Consider the following 21,187-nt stretch of genomic DNA (forward strand, 5'->3'; position numbering starts at 1 on the left):
GCCCTAAAAGGGACACCATCCACCCCACCAGGCACACTGTGCTATGACAGAGAGAAAGCAACAGCTGCCTTCCTTCCATGAGAAAAGTTTATCAAATTGCTTCCTGATGCCATTTAACAGTGCAGTCACAGAAGCAAAGTGCTCCTAGTGAAAATCAAGTTTCACGGTCAGGTGCCACAACATTCCCATTCCAGCATTAAAATCCCTGCAATCATTTTGACTTGAAGGAGTTGTACCATTAGATATGTCTTGCAGCATTCAGATATTCCCCAAGAACCATTCTATCTAGGACCTCTTTCATCTAGGACTGCATGGCTGGAAGCTGTTGTCTGCTGGAAGTTGGCTAGGGAAGACCATAGCATTATTTATCTTCTTGAAATTAAGCAGATAAGCTGAAAACCAGAACATAATTTAAAGGTAAGTTAAAATTTTCCCTCTAAACCTCCGATCTAGCTTAAGGCAAGGAAATTCATGGTACTTGCATATGATGCACTCAAAAAAAAAATTCAAGTCTTACCACACATCTTAGCCTTTTTAAACAATGATGCAAGTCTTCCTTTAAGAAAGAAAAGAGTAATCCCCAAAGCTTTTCACCAAAAAATCCCCAAAAAACTTTGAAGTTACTTGGCAAAAAACCAACAGAGAAGGAAAGAACTTGCCAAGCCACAAAAGCCAACAGGCCGTTAGGCAAGTGCACCAGCGCTCTTTGGTGACATGCAGCTTGTCAAAGCAATGTTTGCTTATGAGAAACAAGAACATGGTATTACTGACCTGTTCAACCTGTTCACTTCAAATACAGCACAGGGCAGTTTGGTTTGACATTACAAAGAACTCTGACACTCTTTACAAGATCTGTAAGACTTCGAGTTCTCTTGTTAACAAGCTTTGAGGAATTCAACCAAAAATATGTCAGGGGAATCAGACATCAGCTTTCCTCCTCATTCAATATATTTGGAAGTTATTTGCTTAGTGATTGTTATGGTTGCAGTTCTGACAACTGGCATTTTTTTCCACACACAATCTAATACTTCTATAGAAGAACACCACATCTTCAGTTGAATTTCTTCTCTTACTACCAACAGTACTATTTTAAGTCATAATCCCCAAATAAACATTACTGGTTTTCTTACTACTGTAAAATAGTGGAGACTATTAGAAAGAAAAAGACAGTCAAATCAAACACACAGATTGGAGTGGAACTTACTGCACCCTAGTAATTCTAATTCATTGAAAGACCTTATTTTTCCATGTAGGAATGCCATTTATGTTTGACTCAACACTCAGCAAGCAAGGTCTCCTGCTGCTGCCAATGGCACTGGGTTTTGCCTCTGCACATGGTAGGGCTCCTTGTAGACATGTGCCTGATGGCTGACAAGAGGGAAGACAAGCTTTGACCATGACAGCTCTGGCAGTTTGTTGAATTCTTCAGTGGTAATAGCGTTTCCATGTTGGTGTCATCCACCTCTCCTGAAAACAGGCTCCTTTCTCCAAATTTCCCAAGTTATCAAGAACAAAAGTGGCACAGGCTTGCTCCCCGGCAGACCAATTCTAGATGAAAAAGAACCTTTTCCAGAATGGGTCAGTGAGTTGCACGTTGATCCTAGAAAACACACATGGGATGATCCTGGATTGGCTATAACTTGACTGGAACCTGGAACAATTTTCATGTGCGACAATCAGAGAGGGAGATTTTTTACAACGTTCAGAAATGGTCTCTCTGCTCCTACAGAAATGTGCAGTAGTAGTGCTCATTTGTCAGACAGAAGAAAAAGTTGGGTAAACACTGAGAATTTCTGAAATCCCACCTTAGGAAGTTTTTAGATACCAGGATGCAGTCATCTTGACAGTTGACAGTATAAATGAAAAGAAAAAGAAAAAATTTGTACAGTGAAATATAGTGCAATAGAAATAAAAGGATGCAAGAACAGTAATCTACAGTATTACAAAGATGCTATGCAGGAAAGAAATTCCTTGGCATCTAGAAACTATGCCTCAGTGTCTCAGCTATAATACTCCTACATTTTAAGTACCAGGATCTCCTGATCTGTAGGTAACTCATGAGCATGTGCTGTTTGTTCAGGGCTTATTAAATTTGGAACAACGTGACTACTGATGAATCAGTGTAATTCAGTGCAGTACGGTGCCAACTAATTAATAATACAGTGCAGATCTCCTGCAAATCCTTCCCAAAATTTAACCATTATTACAGATATATCAGTGCAAAAGTATTTCTTCTATATACAGAACCAATTAAATAAGTGATTTTCCATAAGAAACTGTCCAAAGCAATAAAAGTATTCTAATGCTATTGTGTAAATTCCAGTTCCTTCCTCCTTTGAATGCTATGCTTTGTCCCAGATTATCAAATGGAGTTCCTAAGCCATTAATGAGTACCTTTCACTGGAGCATGTAAGTATACTTTGTACTTCTGAAAAGTCACATGGACGTTCATATTAAAAAAAGTAAACAAAACCCCAAAATGAGAAAACAGTAACTGAAGGCTTAGAGACTTTTAGATGAGGAACAGTGGAAACTTGCTTTTATTTGACTCTGCAGATGCAACTACATACATCAGCAAGACTGTATCACAGTGATCAGCACAAAAATGTTCTCTGAAAATTTCTAAGGAATAGAGACTTTCACAATACAATGAGGTATGCATAAAATAAGTTTACAAAATTAAGAATTACAGAGCTACAGAGAAGACTAAATTACAGAATGCTTGCTGAAAAGATATTAAGAAAACACAGCCTTCTACCAAGTTTTCCTCATTTTAAGAATAGTACTTTCACTTAGGTTAAGTAAAGGAAATGTTTGACAGTCTGCAGGGAACAGCCTATGAGTCGTCTTGCAGCGGAAGGAAATCCCTGAGACGTACATCCATGTGCTATTGCAAGTGGAAAAAGAGGTAGGCAGGAGTTCCCTCCCTGATGTATCTGCCTCTGATGGTTATGCAAAAGCAAATACCAAGCTTTGAGCTCATCTGGCCTGGCTGTTTTAATCCTTTAGCACATTTCAGTTGGATCTTTTCATTGATAATAGTCAAACATACTGCTAGTGGCATGCTTTCTTCTATGCCTAATGCCACAGATCTGACATTACAGCAAATACTGTTCTGGCAATATCCCCCTGCTGCACTCAGGGACCTGGGCAGAGATGGATTGCTGCTCTTGAAAACTGCTCTCTCGCACTTGTGTTCCAGTTCTAATATCTCTCCACTGGGCAAAATTACCACAGCTGCTTTTCTGCTACTGACAGAAAGAGACATTAAATAAAAACCAGTAGTACTCTGCCTCTTTCCCGAGGCTCTCTTTTCAGGCTGTGCTTAGAAAATAAAGTATCTGGGATATTTTTCAGTTTCTGTGTTGTCTCTAACACCTCTCTTATGCCCCATGTTCTGTTCTCCCAACTCTGTACTCTCCTGTTAGGAATTCCCAATGCAGCCTCTGATCTTTTTTTAAGTGAGAAAACATAACCAACTTCATACTAAAGAAAGAAAAAGAAAAAAGAAAAAAAGGGAGTTTGGCCAAAATCAGTTCAAGACATTCCACAAGTTCAATGTCAGCATGCCTTAAACAGTTTGACTCAGCCTGCATGCTACAAGATTGATCCCAACAGGAACTCTTGCCCTGGGTGAAGAGTCCCCCTGAAAGATTAAAATTCCTGCAACAGCTACAGGTGGGCAGAAAGAGATAAGGCAGCAGATAACAGGGAACTTCGTGGCATTTCCTGCAGCCAGCCTCCCGCAGGAGCTGGCTTTGGTCCATTCAAAGCATTTGATGTATTTAATCCTACCCACATGTAGTTCACTCAGAGAGGCAACTTGCAACTTGTACTACCCAGCACCTAAACAGGGGCGTTTAGTTTCACATATACAAATAATAAAAATAGCTAAAATATAGGGATGTTTTAGCTATTTTTTCGTATGATGTATATAGATATAAATCATATGAAATCCGTAAAACATTAAACCACGTTAAAATATTAAACCATACGGAAGTGTATCGCATATATAAAGTATGTGTGTATATAGGCAGGTATGCATGTATAATTTCCAGGAGGTTTTGTGCGGCTGGAGCTGGCAGGCTCCGAGGAAAGCCGGACCGGGGGGCTCCAGCCCCGGCCGCGACCCTGCGGGGCAGGTGAGCCGGCGGCGGATGCGGGGAGCAGCCCGGGCCTCAAGGAGTTACAGGGACGATTACTTCATGTTCCCACCGGCCGCTTTCGGCCGCCCCCCCGGCCCGTTTCACAATCCCGGCTCTCGAGCAGCCCTGTCAAGCCCGGCGCGCTGCGAGAGCACACACCCCTCGTGTATGTGCATTATTGCCGGATTTTCCCAAGGCCATGAATAATCTCGAAGCCCCCTCAATAAATACACGTTCAGAGATGCCCGGAGCTCATTCAACCCGCCAGCCTCGCCGACGACAAGGGGCCAGGGCCGGAGCCGAGAAGAAGCCGCACCATGAAGTTTCCCCGGGACTGTGGCTGCGACCGTGCCCGCGCCGGCCGCCGCCGGCCGCCCGCCCTCCGCGCCGCGCTGCTGCTGCCGCCGCTGCTGCTGCTGCTGCTGGTGCCGCGGGCCGCCGCCGCCCCGCTGCCCAACGCCGACTCCTCGGGGGAGGCAGAGCTGGAGGAGGCGGCGGATCGGCGGGCGGCGCTGCCCAACAGCCTGAATCTGGCGCGGCTGCTGCACGAGCGGGCGACACAGCTGCAGAACGAGGTGGGTACGGCCGCACCGCGGGCAAGCGCTCGCTCGCTCGCTCACACGGCCGGCCCGGCCGCGGCTGCCTCCTGACAAGGTGCGACCAAACCTCTCCGTGTCTCTCCCCAGATGTGCGAGAAGATTACCGTCTGCCAGAACAGCATGGAAATGCTCCTCCACAACAACCTCAACCTCCCCAAGGTGACGGAGGAAGATGGGTGTCTGCTCGCCGGCTTTAATGAGGCAAGGAACAGCTCTCCTTTCCCATCTAACCCTGTATATCTGGGGCAGGTTTTACCTGCTCAAAAGAACAGTGGAAGTTGACCTAAAGATTTGTGCCGGCTCTAGCTGGCTTTGGCCAGACCTCCACACTACAGGAGCATCATCTGCTAACCTGCACACAGCATTGCGATCAAGGCACTTTGAACTCTAAATTGACTTTTCTCACCTTTCTCTCATTTCAGGATAAATGCTTGAGAAAAATCTCCAGTGGGCTTTATACATTTCAGACATACCTCAAATACATACAAGAAACTTTTATTAGTGAAAACCAAAATGTTGAATCGCTATCCTACAATACAGAGCACCTGGCACAAATCATAAAACAGATGGTGAGTTGGTTTTAAATTCCCTCATGATTTTTGTGGCTTAATATTGATGTGAAGTCAGAAATAGAAGATGCTATGTGAAACAGAGGATGCTATGTTTCAGTTCCTTGAAAAAACAGGTGACAGTTCCTTATGGTCAGATCTTACCCTTATGATTTAGAGGTTTTACCAAGTTTTGCTTTCTTTTCTTAAAGAAACAACTCTTCTTCCTACTTTTTATTGGTAGTTGTAATTTCCAAACCACCTAAATGCATCATTGTTTTAAGAACAAATACACTAAACCAGCTGATAGAAATAGGATTTCTCAGAGAGCTTGTTTATAATTGCAGAACTGCAATTCTGCCTGTACTGATGTTGGAACTCACTGAGAAGCAGAAGTCAGCAACTTTTTTTTAAAGCCCACATTAAAAAAAAAAAAAAAAAAAAAAAAAAAAAAAAAAAAAAAAAAGAAAGAAAGAAAATAAAAAGCCAAGTGTATTTTTACAATGTTATTTCCTTCTAAGCCAAGCTGTATGGTATATTGAGATATTGCTGTCAGTATATCAGATAGCTCCCTACCGAAAAACACATACTTCGCTTACAAATGATCTTTCACAAAAATACCAATTTCTCTCTTGATCTGGTAAACTAAAATGCTATTAATTTCTGACGGACATTTTTCATGTTTTGGAAAGCTTTGAAAGATCACATTTCAAAACTTTACTTAATTCATGTAGTTCTTGCTCATTTTAATAATCCTTAATATGAACACATCCCTTTGTCTTTGGTGAAAGCATTTGCCTGATTAAAAATCACCCAGGTAAGGACTGCAGAAGTCTTGGGGCATTATTTCCTTCTAGGCAATTTTCAGCATGTGAAAAGCCTATTGTGCATTGTGTGTTTGCCATACCTTTCCTAACATATTTACTTATGCCCATCATTCTTTATGTGAAAGGAAGCTGAACTGCTTTTTTCACACTGTGCTAGCTGAGAATAATAGTCCTGTCATAAGACAGCAACTGATTACTGGCTTCCAGCTTGATACACGAGTTTGCAGAAAGTTTGTTTCATAACTGAGAGAGACTAGGTTTGTTGGGTTTAGGGCTTTAGATTTTATTTTTTTTTTACCAAGGTAATCAAAACAGGCAGAATTAAACACAGTGACCAAAACCAAAACTTGCACTTGCAGAAACTGTGGAGTTTTTGAGAAAAGGCCTTGAACTTCATGTTGGAAATTTTTCTTTGTGAGAGAAAAATCTGCTATTTAAGGACAGCAAAGCCAGAATCCATCACTTGTGGTTAAACAGATCCATCAGCATGATACGTGTCTGGATATCCAGATACAAACTTTAACAGAGCACAAGCAGCTGGGCATACCAGGAAAAGTGGATGTGATCAGAACACACTCTCAAGTAGTCTGGATAGGAAGAATATTTCTCTCTTATATTTCACAAAAAAGATGTTCCAGAAGGAGGTTGCATCTTTTTGCCACTTGTTAAAAGGTAGGAGAGATCCTAAACACAGGATTAAGCAGACACTTGCTAGAACTTTGGACTCCAAATCACCTAAAACAGCTCCATGATTTGGGTATGTAACTCCTGTTTTCACAAGTCCCACTTCTTGGGACAAGTTCTTCAAAGGCCTTTATGTACTGGGTGCACAATGCTGTGAGTCAGCATTAGATAAATAACCCAGTAGATAAATAACTTTTACTCATCTTGTAGTTACAGTCCCACATATCAGTGAAAGTTGGTGGCACTTAGTCTCATATGTGACTAAATGCCTGGAAAGTAATAATTAAGCAGCTAAACAAGTCTGACATCTTTGGAAACTTGTTAATCTGCTACAAAATGTGAGAGTACTCCAATGTCAGCCGATTAACTTGTGACTCAGGATGGAGCAGTGCAGGTTACAACAAACCATGATCAGCATCTCCCTACCTAACCAGCCATGTGACTGCCAAAAAGCAGGAGGAGTGTATTGATCTGCTCAGAGCCTGTTGGACCACGATGCCACAGGCTGCATTCAAACCAAAACTCTACAGCCCAGATCCCCACACAGCAGTCATAGCAGGCACCAGCATTCCTCACACCTCTGCACAGAAACAGGGCTGGGGGAAAGCACAGTCCCAGCAAGTGCTGTTGACTGCAGTACAGAAAAAGTGGAAAAATGCAGCAGGCTGGGAAAACACAAATGGATGCTCTCTAACAGGCTCAGTGACAGTGCTTTAACCAAGGCCCCCAATATTGTCTTTCTCACAGGTGATCAATCCCGAAGAAGTGATCATCCCAGATGCAGCTACCCAGGAATCCCTCCACACAAAGCTGAAGTCCACTACGGACTGGACAAAGAAAATCACCATCCATCTCATCCTCCGAGACTTTACTTCATTTATGGAGAAGACAGTGAGGGCCGTGCGCTATTTGAAAAACACCAGGAGTTTCAGTGCTTGAATGTTTTAGTTCAGGCACAATCCTTTGGTTACAAATCTGTCAGGTGGCAGATAACAGTGTTGTTCTGTTTTAAGAACTAGAAATAGTAACAATGGTTGGATCTATATACATTCCCATTTCCTTTTAGGAACTTATTTATTGTATTTAAGATATTTATTAGGTTTTAATATTTTTTATTTATATTTTCAATATTTAGAAATAATTTAAACAAATTATGTATTTTATTTCCTGTCTAATGGTACTATTCAGATATAAACTTATTTAATATGTATTCAAAAAAAAATTTTCAGAACCCAGAAAAAGTTTTGTATAACTTATGTTTTTTATACATTTGAGAGATGATATTTATGACTTTTTTACCTTTTTAAGACAAATAAAAGCCAATTTTTAAGAAAAAGCTTGTATAATCCCTGTGAACTTTAAATAAGACTAAAGCACTCTAATATATCCAGCTTCTAATACCTGCAATTATCAGAATAACCACTTTCAAGAACATCCCTGTGTGATTAGGCCAGTTCTCTACATAGCACATATGTACACACATAGACAACTTGATTACCATACAATTCTTAAAATAGGATATAAAGGAACCAGATGCACTGAAAAGTACACTTAAGAATGAACAAGATAAACCATCAATGCTCCAGAGAAACAAATGGACAAGTGCCTTATATTTAATAAGAACACCCAATAAAATTGTTTGTAAGGATCTTCTTACAAGTCAAATAGTCTCTTTTAAATAAAGTGGTGAGACAACCACATTAACCACTTTGACACAAATACTATCCTCTGATTAGTTTTATTGCTGTCATCCAGGGGAATTTTCCAAGTTTGGTTAAACATTTCTGGCCCCTACTGCAAGAAGTAGAAAAAAAGAAATTTAAGTTATTTCCTTAAGCAATATAAATCAACATATTGCCGCTGAGCAATGCAGCAACATGCATTTGTCTTTTATATTTCACTAGTATGGACAAGCCACATACCATGAATGCATATTCTTATGTGGGAAAAAAACCCTCACAAAACAGAACAAGACTTAAGCCGGAGTACCAAACCACTGAAACTTTCCTTGGCTGCATCATCTGCAGCACTGTAGCTGTGCAGGCACCTCATATACCCCAACTCAGAGGAATTCACAGACCACACAGGGGACGCAGGCAGCAGAAGTCCCTCAAGCTTTGCCCCTACAAATGGTAGATTATGAATTACCCTCACTTTTCCTTCTGGCACAGTGGTGAAGATGCACAGATGAAAGGCATGCCTTGGAATGTGGATAAGGATGTCAGCAAACTCTCCTCTTCCTCTGAGTGATCTGATTGTCCACATATGCATTCCACCACCGGGGATGCCAAAACAGTGACCAGTCCACCCACTGCTCACATCTCAGATGCTCAAAACAAAACAAACCACTGCTTTGCCCAATATGGTAAAACCGTCATCTCAAGTTGAGCAACATCTGGAGAAGGAATGAGGAGATCTCAAGGAGATCTTGAAAGATGTCTGTGGTGAATGGGTTTTCTAACAACATGTAAGATCCTACTTTAACTGTCCTGGCACATGCTCAGGAAACATAGGAAAGCCTGGCTTGGCCTTTTCACTGCTTATACTCACAGGAATTTGCTTTTAGTGACCATTTGTTCAGAGACCTTTATGGGCTTTACTATGCCAATAATAGCTAAAAGACCCAAAGTAGATCCCACACTGGACCTAACATGTGAGAACAGAGGGGGTAAAAAAAAAAGGGAAACCATCTCCTGGTTTCACTTCTCCCAGCAGAGAGTGGCTTCCTGAGATCACCATTAGTTACTATATACACTCCATATAAGCACACTCACACTGATCTCCTGAAACACCAAAACTCGTGTAAGAATTGGAGCTGAAACCCCTTGCAACTGACAGACAAGCACCAACACTTCCACCCGCGCCCTGCAGCTGATGGCTACCCAGGCTGTCAGCAATTCCAGTGAATATGTAAATGCTGCCACGTTTTAGGGTGCAGAAGATGAGCAAAGATTACCACTTGTTGGGTGAGGAAGTCAACTTTCAAGTCCTTCCTGGAGCAGTGTTATTCCTGATGGTGTCACTGAGCTGCCATTGTTTCACCTGTGGCTCCTCCACAGCTCTCAGGGCCCTTCAGTGCAGCAGCTGCCTTGCTGGCCATCAATCTCCTGTCACAGTGGCAACTTCAGGGACTGCTCCCAGGATCAGCACCACTTGCTGAAACCAACACTCACTGGTGCTTTTGACACACAAATATTTCCAATAGGGAACGGAGATGAAATCAGAGAAGACCTAAACACTGCTGAGCATGTTACAGGGCCTCTCAAATGAACCAACTTATCACTCTTTTTCCAGTTTGCTGTGTAGAAACTATTTTACATCAGTAAAACATACAAAGGCATTTATTTTAGTTGGCAGACCAACACAAACACATAAAAAACCTAGAACAATAGTAAAAAGTGATGAGCAATCCTAACTACACTCAGCAACAATGCCCCAACACTTCTATTGAAGAGAACTCATCCAACTGACAGCCAACTCACTGAGCAAAGAAAACTCAAAAAACCCTCCCACTAACACAACCCAAATAAAAAAAGACTTGTTAATAATGACCTAGAAAAATAGGAAATTACCCACCAAAGCAGCATTTTGGCAGCTGCTGTACAGGACCAGCCTCGCCCTGCACATCCCAGATAGCCTTTCCCCACATTTCCATTCACCCTCAGTCGTTAACCTCACACTGAGATTCTGGAATGCTTCACAGATGACCAGTTCCCTTCATCCTGATTTTAAATTCCCAAAGAAGGAAGAAGGTAAAGCTATGTTGAAAAGCATGCATACATTATACAGTATGCAAGAAAAACCCACAGTATTCAGAAACACTGCTTAAGATGAGAAACAAAATATCCCTAAGAGGAGCTGCTGTAACACCAGAATGCTGGACAAGAGAGGAAAAAAACCAAAACAACCCCCAAAAAAACAAAAAGACAGAATGCAACCTAAAACTAAAGTCATCTGTAATAGAAAACTGGGGGGTGGGGGTAAGGGATAGTCTCTGAAGTACCATTTTTAATTTTTTTAACCATACTTTACTGAGTAAGAAACTTCTAAGGAAAAAAAAAAAAGAGGAAAACATTTCAACCTGACCAGCCTCCCAGGCTGCAGTACCATTCCCTACCTGCTATTGGTGTAAACACTAAATTTTGACAGAGAGAACAACTACTTGAATGAGACTGCATGCATCTCTAATGCCTCCACAGATTTTATCAACAGCTGATGGTGAGATTAGCTAAACCAGGCTGAAGCTACAAGAGATGGAAGAGTTACACCATCAGTTAAGCATGGCAGCAGCATCCCTTTTCAGCAGTAATGACTCAACAGGTTGGCTTAGCTTGATGGCAAACTTCCCCCTATGTTTGTCATTGTTATTTGTAACTAATAGTATTTTCCAATTTCCATTTCAAAGATAAAATGATGGAAAGGTAAGTATGCACTAGTATACATCAAAGTCCTCATGGTCAAGGTAATAGCAAACAAAAAAAACCACACACACATATATATATATATATATATATATATATATATGTGTGTGTGTGTGTGTGTGTATAACTAGAAACCTTGTGATTAAGCCCTTGCTTTTCAAGTCAAATGTTTAGATAACAATTTCTGATCTCTCTCAATGAATTTCTTTCCTCTTCCTGATAAGGGGAAAACCAAAACCCACCTACTCCCTTACTCTCAAAAGAAACGCAACCTCTGTAGGCTTCATCCTTGAAGTAATACCTCCATGAATTACTAGCAAAATCAAGCAATTTCTGTAACTAATCAGATTAAACCAAATCCTCCTATATTTTCAAGACTGATTTTGGCAGTCAGCAGAAAATACTCTACAGAAATTTTGCAATCTGGATTTCTATTTAGTGACCAGAATCTAAGATTGCCTTTCCTGAGAAAGTAATTTCTGAGAAAATGTTTAAAACAACAAACAAACATTCACCATCAGAATCAAAACAGTGAGATTTGATTTGCCCTGCCATATTCTTTTCCACACAGCAGATAAACATTCCCTCCATGTAACCCATCCTCTAATCCTGAATTAACATAACCATGACCAAGAAACAATGTATGTAACCCACAAGCTTAACCAAGAAATGGCTATTGCATCACAAACCATCATGGAAAAAGTACTTAGAAATTGCAATTAAGTCATTATTTGTAAAAAATAAATAAGTCATATGACATTTAACAGGATGTGGTCTCTCCTCCTGTGGTGAAAACAGATGTAATGAGCTTTAATTTCCACATATCATCAGTACCATCATAGCTTAAATTCCAAGACTGTAAGAAAATATTTCCAAAAGCATCCAGGGTATATACAGTTTGATTTAGCAATTCTCCTGATAAAAACCATTATGTTAGATGTGTGTTTCATTTACCACACAAAGCAAGAAGATGAAATCTTCAGCAGTTCTTTGTCATCTATACCCATTTTGGAAGACAGCCATACGAAGTAGCAAAAGACAAGTTTTATACTTCACCAAAACAGGCCTGTTGTGACAAAATTCTGAACATTGATTCAGTCTGCACACTTTATGTGTTTAAGTGTTATAGTTCAGCTAACAGGAGCTTTGCTGGTGAATTCAATCAAGGAAAAAAAACACACAGGCTCTATATTTCATATGTGAGATACAGCACAGTTACTTTGTACCAGTTGTGTCTACACCAGAAATTTGTAGCAAAATTAAAAACCTGCTGTTACAAATTCCCCATCACCTTGATTTTGCCTCACAACTGGCCAGGCCTTGAAAAGTTTATGGAGCACACAAGTTCCTTTGAAGATCAAATTATTAAGAATAAAATTATACTGAAAACCAGATTTTTTTTCCCCCTTTAGTGATGACACTAAACTGACTATCCTTTTTCTACCCTCCTAAGCAGGATGTCCACAGTCCATGCACCAAGACCAAGAAAACCATCAAACTCACAAGACTCCCTCTCTGTCCCTTGCACAATTGCTTGTCACCAGGTACAACAGGCTCCAGTGACAGGTGGCATTTCCCTGACACTGAGGCAACCACAAGCACACTGCACATCCCTCACTTAGAAGGCACAAAGTAAAAAGCCAAACAATCCCTATCTCCAGGCTATGATCAACATGATACCTCAAAGTCAGTACAATCTCCACCCAACTCAGGAAGGCATCAATGATTTTATTTCACACATCTACACTGCAGCCTTGAGCTCAGCTGTGGTAGCCAGAGCCCATTTTTAAGTAAACTATGCTCACTGGCCTTATTCCAACACTAAGAGTTCACAGGACTCCATCACAAACCCCATCACAGAAAATAATCTACACCTGGCTGCAGAAGGCACTGATTCAGTGACAGAGATCAATACAGTCAAGCAGGAAAACTTGCTCTTTTCTAGGTTCTCCTATGTGACAGTAAAATAAAATTTTCTCAAGTTCTATTGGAAGAAAAACAGAAAGGAAAAAATCAGCTTAGAACACTTGAAATTAATAACAACGAATTAAAGTCCCCAGCCTTGACCAACATGAAAGTTCTTCCACCTTACCCCTTAGACCTGGCTCTCTTCTCCCTAGCACCACCAAAAAATCTCTAGTCTTGCTGAAACAAGCATATTTCTGACCTTTCTTAAGGGAATTAACATTCTTCACAGGAATCTCTTTAATGTAAAACTTCCCAAACCAATAATCTGCTCTTACAAACACATCCAAATTTTGTGAAAATTACAAAAACTGCAAAGTAACTTCACAACATCCATACCAAAGATTTCTTCATTTTCAAACTTGAAAAAAAAAATACCTTCTTTTTTTTTCTTTTTGGTACCATACAATTAATTACCAAGACTTAATGATTAATACTTGTTCTCTTCTTTTTTCTTTTTTTTTTCCACCAGGGAAGAATATAAATGTTCATTTAAGGAGAAGCTTCACTCACCTTTTAATTACAGTAAGAACACTATTTGGAATGAAAGTCTGGACACATAAACAAAAAACATTATATTACATACTGGCATTCAATGTAACCTGAATTGAAGGTACTATAAAAGACATTTTCCCCTCCTCAATCTGAAAACCCAATATTTCTATGCTAATAACTTTTCTGAAACATACTTCAGTAGCAGTGAATTACCAAAAATTTCCTATCCAATGTGCTCAAAGTAAGAATTTCATAAGCAATATTTATCCAGGAATTCCAAGTTGCAAAAAATCTGAAACGAAACTATTTTTAAGACAAACTTCCAGCATGGACACGTCACAGAATCTGGCCTGTGCTTGACATATGCATGCTTTTGTAAAACTTTTACTGAAAGAGGAAACACTTCCCTATTTCTCTACCTCTTGCCAAATACTATAATTCTTGGAAAGCAGCCAGAGCAACCATGTGGTGGTTACCACCCACAAACCACATCCCCAGATGTCAGACACACAAGGCACATGAAATACCCTTCTGCAGGTGTTTGGGTCCATCCACCCACTGCTGCATTTTGGGTATTGTATACCCCTGTGAAATGTAAAATCTGATTGAGAAATATGAGTTACTTCACACCAAATACTGTATCTCTTAGTATTGAACATCTCAGGTTACTGCACAAAATTCAACAGAAGAAAAATGTTCATAATCGTGATTAAAGCCACTACCAAGTACCAACAGATTATTTCAATAATATTACCATTAGGATTAGTCAAGAAAAATAATCAAAAATTTAATTTCTTTAATAACTTGAGACTGTGAGCAGTTAGATTAATCTCAAGTTACTGTAAGAGAAAAGGCACTAGGAGGGCTGCACTAGCAGAAGATACACGGTCACGAGACACTGTTCTGCATTCAGCCCTTGCACTGTTCCACTGTCAGCAGTCTATCAGCATTAGCCATGCCAGTTTTTCATGGCATTTGACTGAGTTATCATGATTAGTGGAATTTTAAAGAACATGTTGGTTTGCACTAGTTCTCATAAAAATTTTCCCTTTTTTCTTTCCAATTCTTGTCCTTCATTTTAAGTTTTTTCAATTACTCATTTCTCTGTTTCTCCAATCAGAGCCCTTAAACACAGTAACATTTTACTGTGAATTGTAATGGTAGATTAAAAACTGAGGAATCTCCTATTCTTAAACATTTAATTAATGTAAAAAAAGCCTGAAAAATCCATGGGATTTTAAAAAAAAAGCCATGCCAAAATCTAGAATACCTTTGTTGCAATGATAATTTGGAGAAAATAAACATTATTTTTAAAAAATCACTGCAGAGATACAAACTACCCTACACAGTTCTGGAAGGGAGAGCAATCTACCCAAAACAGCTTCTATTTAACAGAAACCAAAAAGTCACCATTTAAGTGCTTGAACTTCAGTTAAAAGGGAGAAAACTAATTGAAACCAAAACAACCATGGTCCAAAGACCAAGACTTTGGCATAAAAATGAAGCACATACCTTGTTTAGTGTATACTTGTTTTCTTCCTTCAGTTATACATTAGTAACTTTCTCTTACAGTATGAGCAATTTATACACATACACACAGAGCATTCAACTGTTGTGTCCTCCCACCCCATCCTAAATCCCAGAAAACATAGAGATCATTTAAAGGTAAGTTTAGCAGGAAAGTATACTTTTTTAGTATCTGACTGTGCTAGAAAACACAAACATACATATCCCTCAATCCTTACTGTATCCACAGATAAAAGAATCTAGAAGAAGATAAAAAACCTGAAGTGCATCAGCACAGTAACCATCCACAGAGGCTTACCAACATTTGGGCGAGGAACTTTAGAGGAATACTGAAGTATTTAAAACATTAGCTCAACTTTTTGGTTACTGTGAAGATAAAGACAAATCTTTACCCAAAAGGCAATCGTTAACAGGGATAAGTATGGGAGTTAAATATCACCATATTTTGGGAAAAACCACAACAAAACCCCCACCATGGCTTTCTGTAATAAAGAAACCACTACATTATATTATGTAAAGACTTAAAAACAATATGCATCCATTCAAACAGTATTTATTTAATTACACCGTAATGCAAATAAGTTAGGTCCATATAAATTCCATTTTGTTGTATGTACAACCTATGGCATTAGCAAGCTGACTGAACCAGCTGGTCTAAGTGTCGGCCTCATCCTCCGGAATGTACGCATCTTCTGACACTCTGTCCATCGGCTGCCTCTAAACAGGACCACCACAGCCTTCAGCCCCAAAGTAGACTGAAAGGGGAGGGGGGAGGAAATCAGAGTCAGATTTGCAGCAGGTACTTGTCTTTAAAATCTATATTTGTAAAACACAAGTCTGGAGAAATAGCTCTACAAATGTACAGAATAAACACTAGCCCCCAAAATACTGAAATAATGCCACCTTGAAAGTGAAATTTAAGGCTAGAGAGCACCAACATGTGCTCACAAAAATGAGCATCTGTAAGCCTCAGATTAGACAAAACATCTGTTCATTGTATCTATGTATATATATTCTGGTACAAAACACATCTTTTACACTGTACAGATGCACACCCAAAAAGGAAGTCTCAAACCACCAGTGAAATTAAACATAGAAACACTGTCAGCAAGCAAACAACTGCAGCAACTTGGTTATTAAGACAACACTAAATTCCACTGAAATTGTAATATGATCTTACTACTATTTCCCCATATTTTCTACTGTTTCTACTGAATTGCTGAATCCTAAAAACTGGATTTCTATACACTGTAACTATGTAAATCAAGAAGAGTTAATCTATGACTTTGCAAACAATACAGTCCATCAATAATTTGTTTTAGGAATATCTGCTCCTGCACAGTAATCAAAGGCATTTCTTGAAAAACAGGAGAGCCATCCTTTCTCCAAAACTTTAATTAGTTAGACCTAAGGAAGCCCTTCAATAGAACTTAAATGTCACTGAATGTAAGCATTACTAATGCCATAACATTGCAGCATAATAAAGAGTCCAACAAGAAAGAGGCAACATGAGCCAAATCCACTTTGCTTCATGACAGTGACTAATACTGAAGGAGACAGCCCTTTATTTCATGCACCTTTTATTATGCAGTGCTACTCCCACATTTGCCAAGGCAGAAGGAGACTGGATTTTGGTTTCAATTTGTGCTAGAAATCTGAGAAGTTATTGTTCAGTGCAGAAACTTGCACAAACTAGCTCTACAACAGATTAGAAGGGCAGCTGTCATGGAAAATACACAGGAAGTTCCATATCTTAAAAACTATGCAAGATTATAAGAAAGGTCTTCCCAAGAACTAGAACTTTGCTGACTTTTCATGTGAATTTCCAAAGAAACAAGAACCACAACAATTAAAAGCAAGGGATGGAAGCATCATTCACAACTGTAGCTGGCCAGAAATAACACCCAAACCAGTAATTATCTGCACTGGGTTTGTACGTACATTTGGAACCGATACATACCTCCAGATAGTTGGCTCAGGCATTCCAGGATCTGCACCTCTTTTAAAACCTGAAGTGAAACATACATTACATACATATATAAAAATAAACAAGTATGTACAGATTCCTACACAGTTAAATCTCTGTGAAGTTATTCCAGCCCGTTAAATAGCAATAAAAATGAAAACTACTGAACGTAGAATTGTGATTCATGAAGCTGTGCACTACCCTGAGTAAAAACTGCACATTCTTACAAGAGTTAGAAAGCAAGAAAATAAATACCAATGTAAACTTTTCTTTTTTTAAAAAGTCTTACCTGCATCTTTACCTGACCTAAAATTCAGCATCAACTAACTGTAAGTGATGAAAGAAGTCATCTATGCCAGAGATCAAGACATTCATAGTTTTACACACACAAACCCACAGATGTTAAATGTTGTCCAGAAAGCAACCTAGCAGGGCTCTACCAACAAAGACACCTAAAACTGGTGTAGAGTAAGCACCTTGAAGCTTAACAGGCAATTGACATCTGAGACACACCCTAAAAGCAGTATTTCAGTAACAGTTCACTCAATTTAGCATGACAGAATGCTAAATGTTAAATCAATTTAACCTCAAATCTTCCATTCTGATTGGCCCTTTTTGGAGGAAGTTACATACTACTAAAGCTTGCAAACCAACAAGTTGTTCTCTAATACCCAGGAAAATGAAATGACAGTTAACTACAAAGAGTTCATCCCCAGCCCCCAATAACTCAAATACACTAAAGTATATGTATACTAGGGAAGCAGCTGAAGGTTTGGAATATGAAGTATCTTTGTTCTCTGGACTGTGATACAAAAGTCTTGAAACAGAATCATGCAAAAAAATTCAGGCACTGTTCAATACTTCACTGGCTATCTAGAAGTGAAGGTTTCATGAAAATTATATTATTTCCCTCGTTTACAGAAAATAAATAATTAATGTCATGTTGCCTGAAACACAGGCCACAAAGGTTAATGGAAAAACTTCCATTAACTTCACAGGCACTGGAAAGGTCTTTGAAGATAACGTTGGATGATTTGACACTATTAGACATCCTGACCCAAGTTCTTTGGCTGCCATACTGTCCAGCAGCACAGCTTAAAAATTCATGAATTGCAGCCACAGGGTGTGTGTGGATGTTTCTGCCTCCTTCCCTCACCCCTAGATTTTTAAGTAAGCAAATTAGGTTTAACAAAAGTGCATTGGTCTAATTTACTGACTTAAAACCAGGGCAGCCACTTTAAAGAAAGTTTAAAATAATACAACAAAACCCCACCGATGACCTGTAACTGCACATTCTCATACTGCACTCCTCGTACATGCCCTGAGCTAGAAAACCTTACAGAGAAAGTTACAGGCTCAGATTTGCTGATCATTTCCTTGCCTATTTTTAGTTCAGCATGTATTTGATACATATGGGGTCACACCTTCCCTCCCAGAGTCAAAAGTAATCCTAGTAGAGAAGAGGTTCTTCCAATCCTGCAGACTTTGGGTACATGCCACCTCCAAATGTCTATGGCAATCAAGGTGGCATCTGCTCTTCCCCTTCCCATCTGCTTATATTTTCATTACTGCAAATAAAGTTATAAGAAGGCAATGTAGATTGGTACAACACACTTATTTTCTGGAGATATGAATCTAAACTACTACAACTTAAATTTCTCACTGCTACATAACAAAAAATATACTACACACCCCGATGCTAGTGCAACTGTAAATACAGTAAGGTGGCTTTATACAATTTGAAGTAACCTATTTATTGTCACCAATGTAACTTTTTACTGTCACTAATGTGACACTCTGATGTCACTAAGAAGAAAGACCATCTTTCTGACATCCACAGACACTGTCAGGGAAGTAAAATCTAAACAAAACTTCAACAACAAATTAGGTTACAAATCACTGTTGAAATTCCCACCCAAAACTTATTAATTTAAAAGAATTTATAAACTAAAAATGGAAATGCAATGGAAAAGCAGACCTAATAATGCTAATTATTTTTTCCATAGTTTTTGAAGTGACTTCTTTTGCTTGCAGTTGTTAAAGCACTTCTATAACAGCTGATGAGAACAACGTTTTCCTGGTTGTTAGGTATAAACAATCAAAGCCCTTCAAACCAGGCACTGCACTCCCTTCAATTAATCAAAACAACCTCTCAGATTTGACTGGAAACATCTCAAGCTCCCAGCCCTCCTTCATGTTTGCATCCAATGCAAAGATGCCTGTCTGGTTTAGGTGCTTTTCCCAAAAAGCCCAACAGTTTGGGCAGAAAGTAAGCCAAATGAATTGCAGGGATCAGCCTTCCTGGGCCCCTCTGTTACAAACGAAGTGAATAAAAGTGTCCAGCCTCTCTTAAATAAGGACAGCTGATGGCATACAGCTCTAACTCAGCAGGAGAAATATTGTGTGGTAGTGATGCCTGGCTAGCCTGATGACAGGAGCAAGCAAAATATATCCAGGGCACCAGGCACTATAGCAAGGCATCCCCTTAACATTCCACTGCAGCTTGGAAACAGGAGCCACACCATGTTTGGTGGGACACAGACTGTAACCTGTATGCCTGTTGCTGGAAATTTAATCTCAGCCAGAAGCTGGCAATGTCCCCAGTGCCATGAAGCAGGGCTCCCAGCATTCTGCTCACCAGACTCCCAGGAGCACAAAGCACAGCTCTGACTATTATAGGGCAGTCACTGACACAGGGTTAAATCTCAGCCCCATTTGCTGTTCGGCTGCTTTGGTGCTCTGCCCACTCCCCAGAGGGGCCCTCATACAGGATTAGCCTCCAGGGAGAAAAAGGGGCAAAAACCTCTTTATTACAGAACCACAGGATTGTCAGGCTTGGAAGGGACCTCTAGACATCCCCTAGTCCACTCCCTGACAAGGCAGGGTCACCTACAGCAAGTGACACAGGAATGTGTCCAGCTGGGTTTTAAATGTCTGCACAGAGGGAGACTCCACGACCTTCCTGCGCAGCCTGTTCCAGGGCTTTGCCACCCTCAACGTGAAGAATTTCTTCCTCATGTTGACGTGAAACTTCTTGTGTTCTAGTTTATGGCCGTTACTCCCCTTCCTGTACCTGGGCACTACTAAAGAGTCTGGCTCCAATCTCTTAGCCCTTGCCTTTAAGATATTTGTACACTTTAATGAGATCCCCTCCCAGTCTTCTCTTCTCTGGACTAAACTGGCCCAGCACCCGCAATCTCTGCTCATAAGAGAGATGCTTCAGTCCCTTTAATCATTTTCGTGGCCTTGTGCTAGACTCTCTCTAGCAGCTCCTTGTCCTTCCCGTACTGAGGAGCCCAGAACTCGACACAGCACTCCACATGTGGCCTCGCTAGGGCCGAGTAGAGCGGGAAGATCACATACTTCTTCTTTACAAAAAAAGGGGGGGAAAACAAACAAAAACCATACAAGCACACAAACAAAAAACCCAACTACAACAAAAAGCCTCCCCGTCTCAGTTCTGCCAAGGGCAACCCCGCCCTCCCCATCGCACATGCGCGGCCATGGCCGCGGGGGCAGCGCGGCGGGGCGGCCCTGGGCCCCCCCCGGGCCCTTCCCTCGGCCCCGACGCTCCCCGGCAGCGTCCGGACGGGCCGGGGGGCGGCCATCGGAGCCGGCCGCCCCAGACCCGGCCGCGGCAATGGCCGCCGAGGGCCCCCGCGCGTCCCCCGCCCGGCACTGACCGAGGTAGAGCACTACGGGGATGAAGCCCCAGCGGATGGCGAACTGGCCGCCCTTGAAGAGCTGCTGTAGCCGCTGCTTGGCCTCCTTGCTAAGCTTCGGCATCCCGGCGGCGGGGCAGAGAGAAGGAGGAGGAAGAGGAGGAGAAGGAGGAGGAGCGCAGCCGCTCTCGTAACAGCGCCGTGCGCTGGGCGGGACCCATCGCTCGGCTGCGGGGCGGGGAGCGGGGCTGCGCCTCGGGCGGCCGAGGAAATGGCGGCGCCGGGGTGCCTTCCGTGCGCCGGGTGTGCTCCGTCCCTCGGGTGGCCTCTGCCCCGCAGCTGTTCTCT

General features: G+C 40.9%; 2 protein-coding genes across 2 annotated transcripts; one reads left to right on the forward strand and one right to left on the reverse strand.

The window, feature by feature from the left end:
• The first annotated feature begins 4,462 nt into the window (after positions 1–4,462).
• Positions 4,463–7,961, forward strand: IL6 (interleukin 6). The gene is made up of 4 exons (XM_058019261.1): positions 4,463–4,720; positions 4,832–4,945; positions 5,167–5,313; positions 7,551–7,961. The coding sequence occupies exons 1-4, from the start codon at positions 4,463–4,465 to the stop codon at positions 7,740–7,742; spliced, it is 711 nt and encodes a 236-aa protein (XP_057875244.1). The 3' UTR covers positions 7,743–7,961.
• Positions 7,962–15,748: 7,787 nt separating this feature from the next.
• Positions 15,749–21,017, reverse strand: TOMM7 (translocase of outer mitochondrial membrane 7). Its single transcript, XM_058018509.1, has 3 exons — positions 20,861–21,017; positions 17,172–17,220; positions 15,749–15,966 (listed from the first exon to the last, which is right to left on the reverse strand). The coding sequence occupies exons 1-3, from the start codon at positions 20,961–20,963 to the stop codon at positions 15,951–15,953; spliced, it is 168 nt and encodes a 55-aa protein (XP_057874492.1). The 5' UTR covers positions 20,964–21,017; the 3' UTR covers positions 15,749–15,950.
• Positions 21,018–21,187: the final 170 nt, after the last annotated feature.

The sequence above is a fragment of the Melospiza georgiana genome, chromosome 1, assembly GCF_028018845.1.
Source record: "Melospiza georgiana isolate bMelGeo1 chromosome 1, bMelGeo1.pri, whole genome shotgun sequence".
Taxonomy (NCBI): Eukaryota; Metazoa; Chordata; class Aves; order Passeriformes; family Passerellidae; genus Melospiza; species Melospiza georgiana.

Coding starts and splice junctions, on each gene's coding strand:
- IL6 (XM_058019261.1), top strand. CDS start 4,463: ATGAAGTTTCCCCGGGACTGTGGCTGCGACCGTGCCCGCGCCGGCCGC. Junction 4,946..5,166: donor TGCTCGCCGGCTTTAATGAG/GCAAGGAACAGC, acceptor CTCTCATTTCAG/GATAAATGCTTGAGAAAAAT. Junction 5,314..7,550: donor CACAAATCATAAAACAGATG/GTGAGTTGGTTT, acceptor TCTTTCTCACAG/GTGATCAATCCCGAAGAAGT.
- TOMM7 (XM_058018509.1), bottom strand. CDS start 20,963: ATGCCGAAGCTTAGCAAGGAGGCCAAGCAGCGGCTACAGCAGCTCTTC. Junction 17,221..20,860: donor CCCCGTAGTGCTCTACCTCG/GTCAGTGCCGGG, acceptor GTTTCACTTCAG/GTTTTAAAAGAGGTGCAGAT.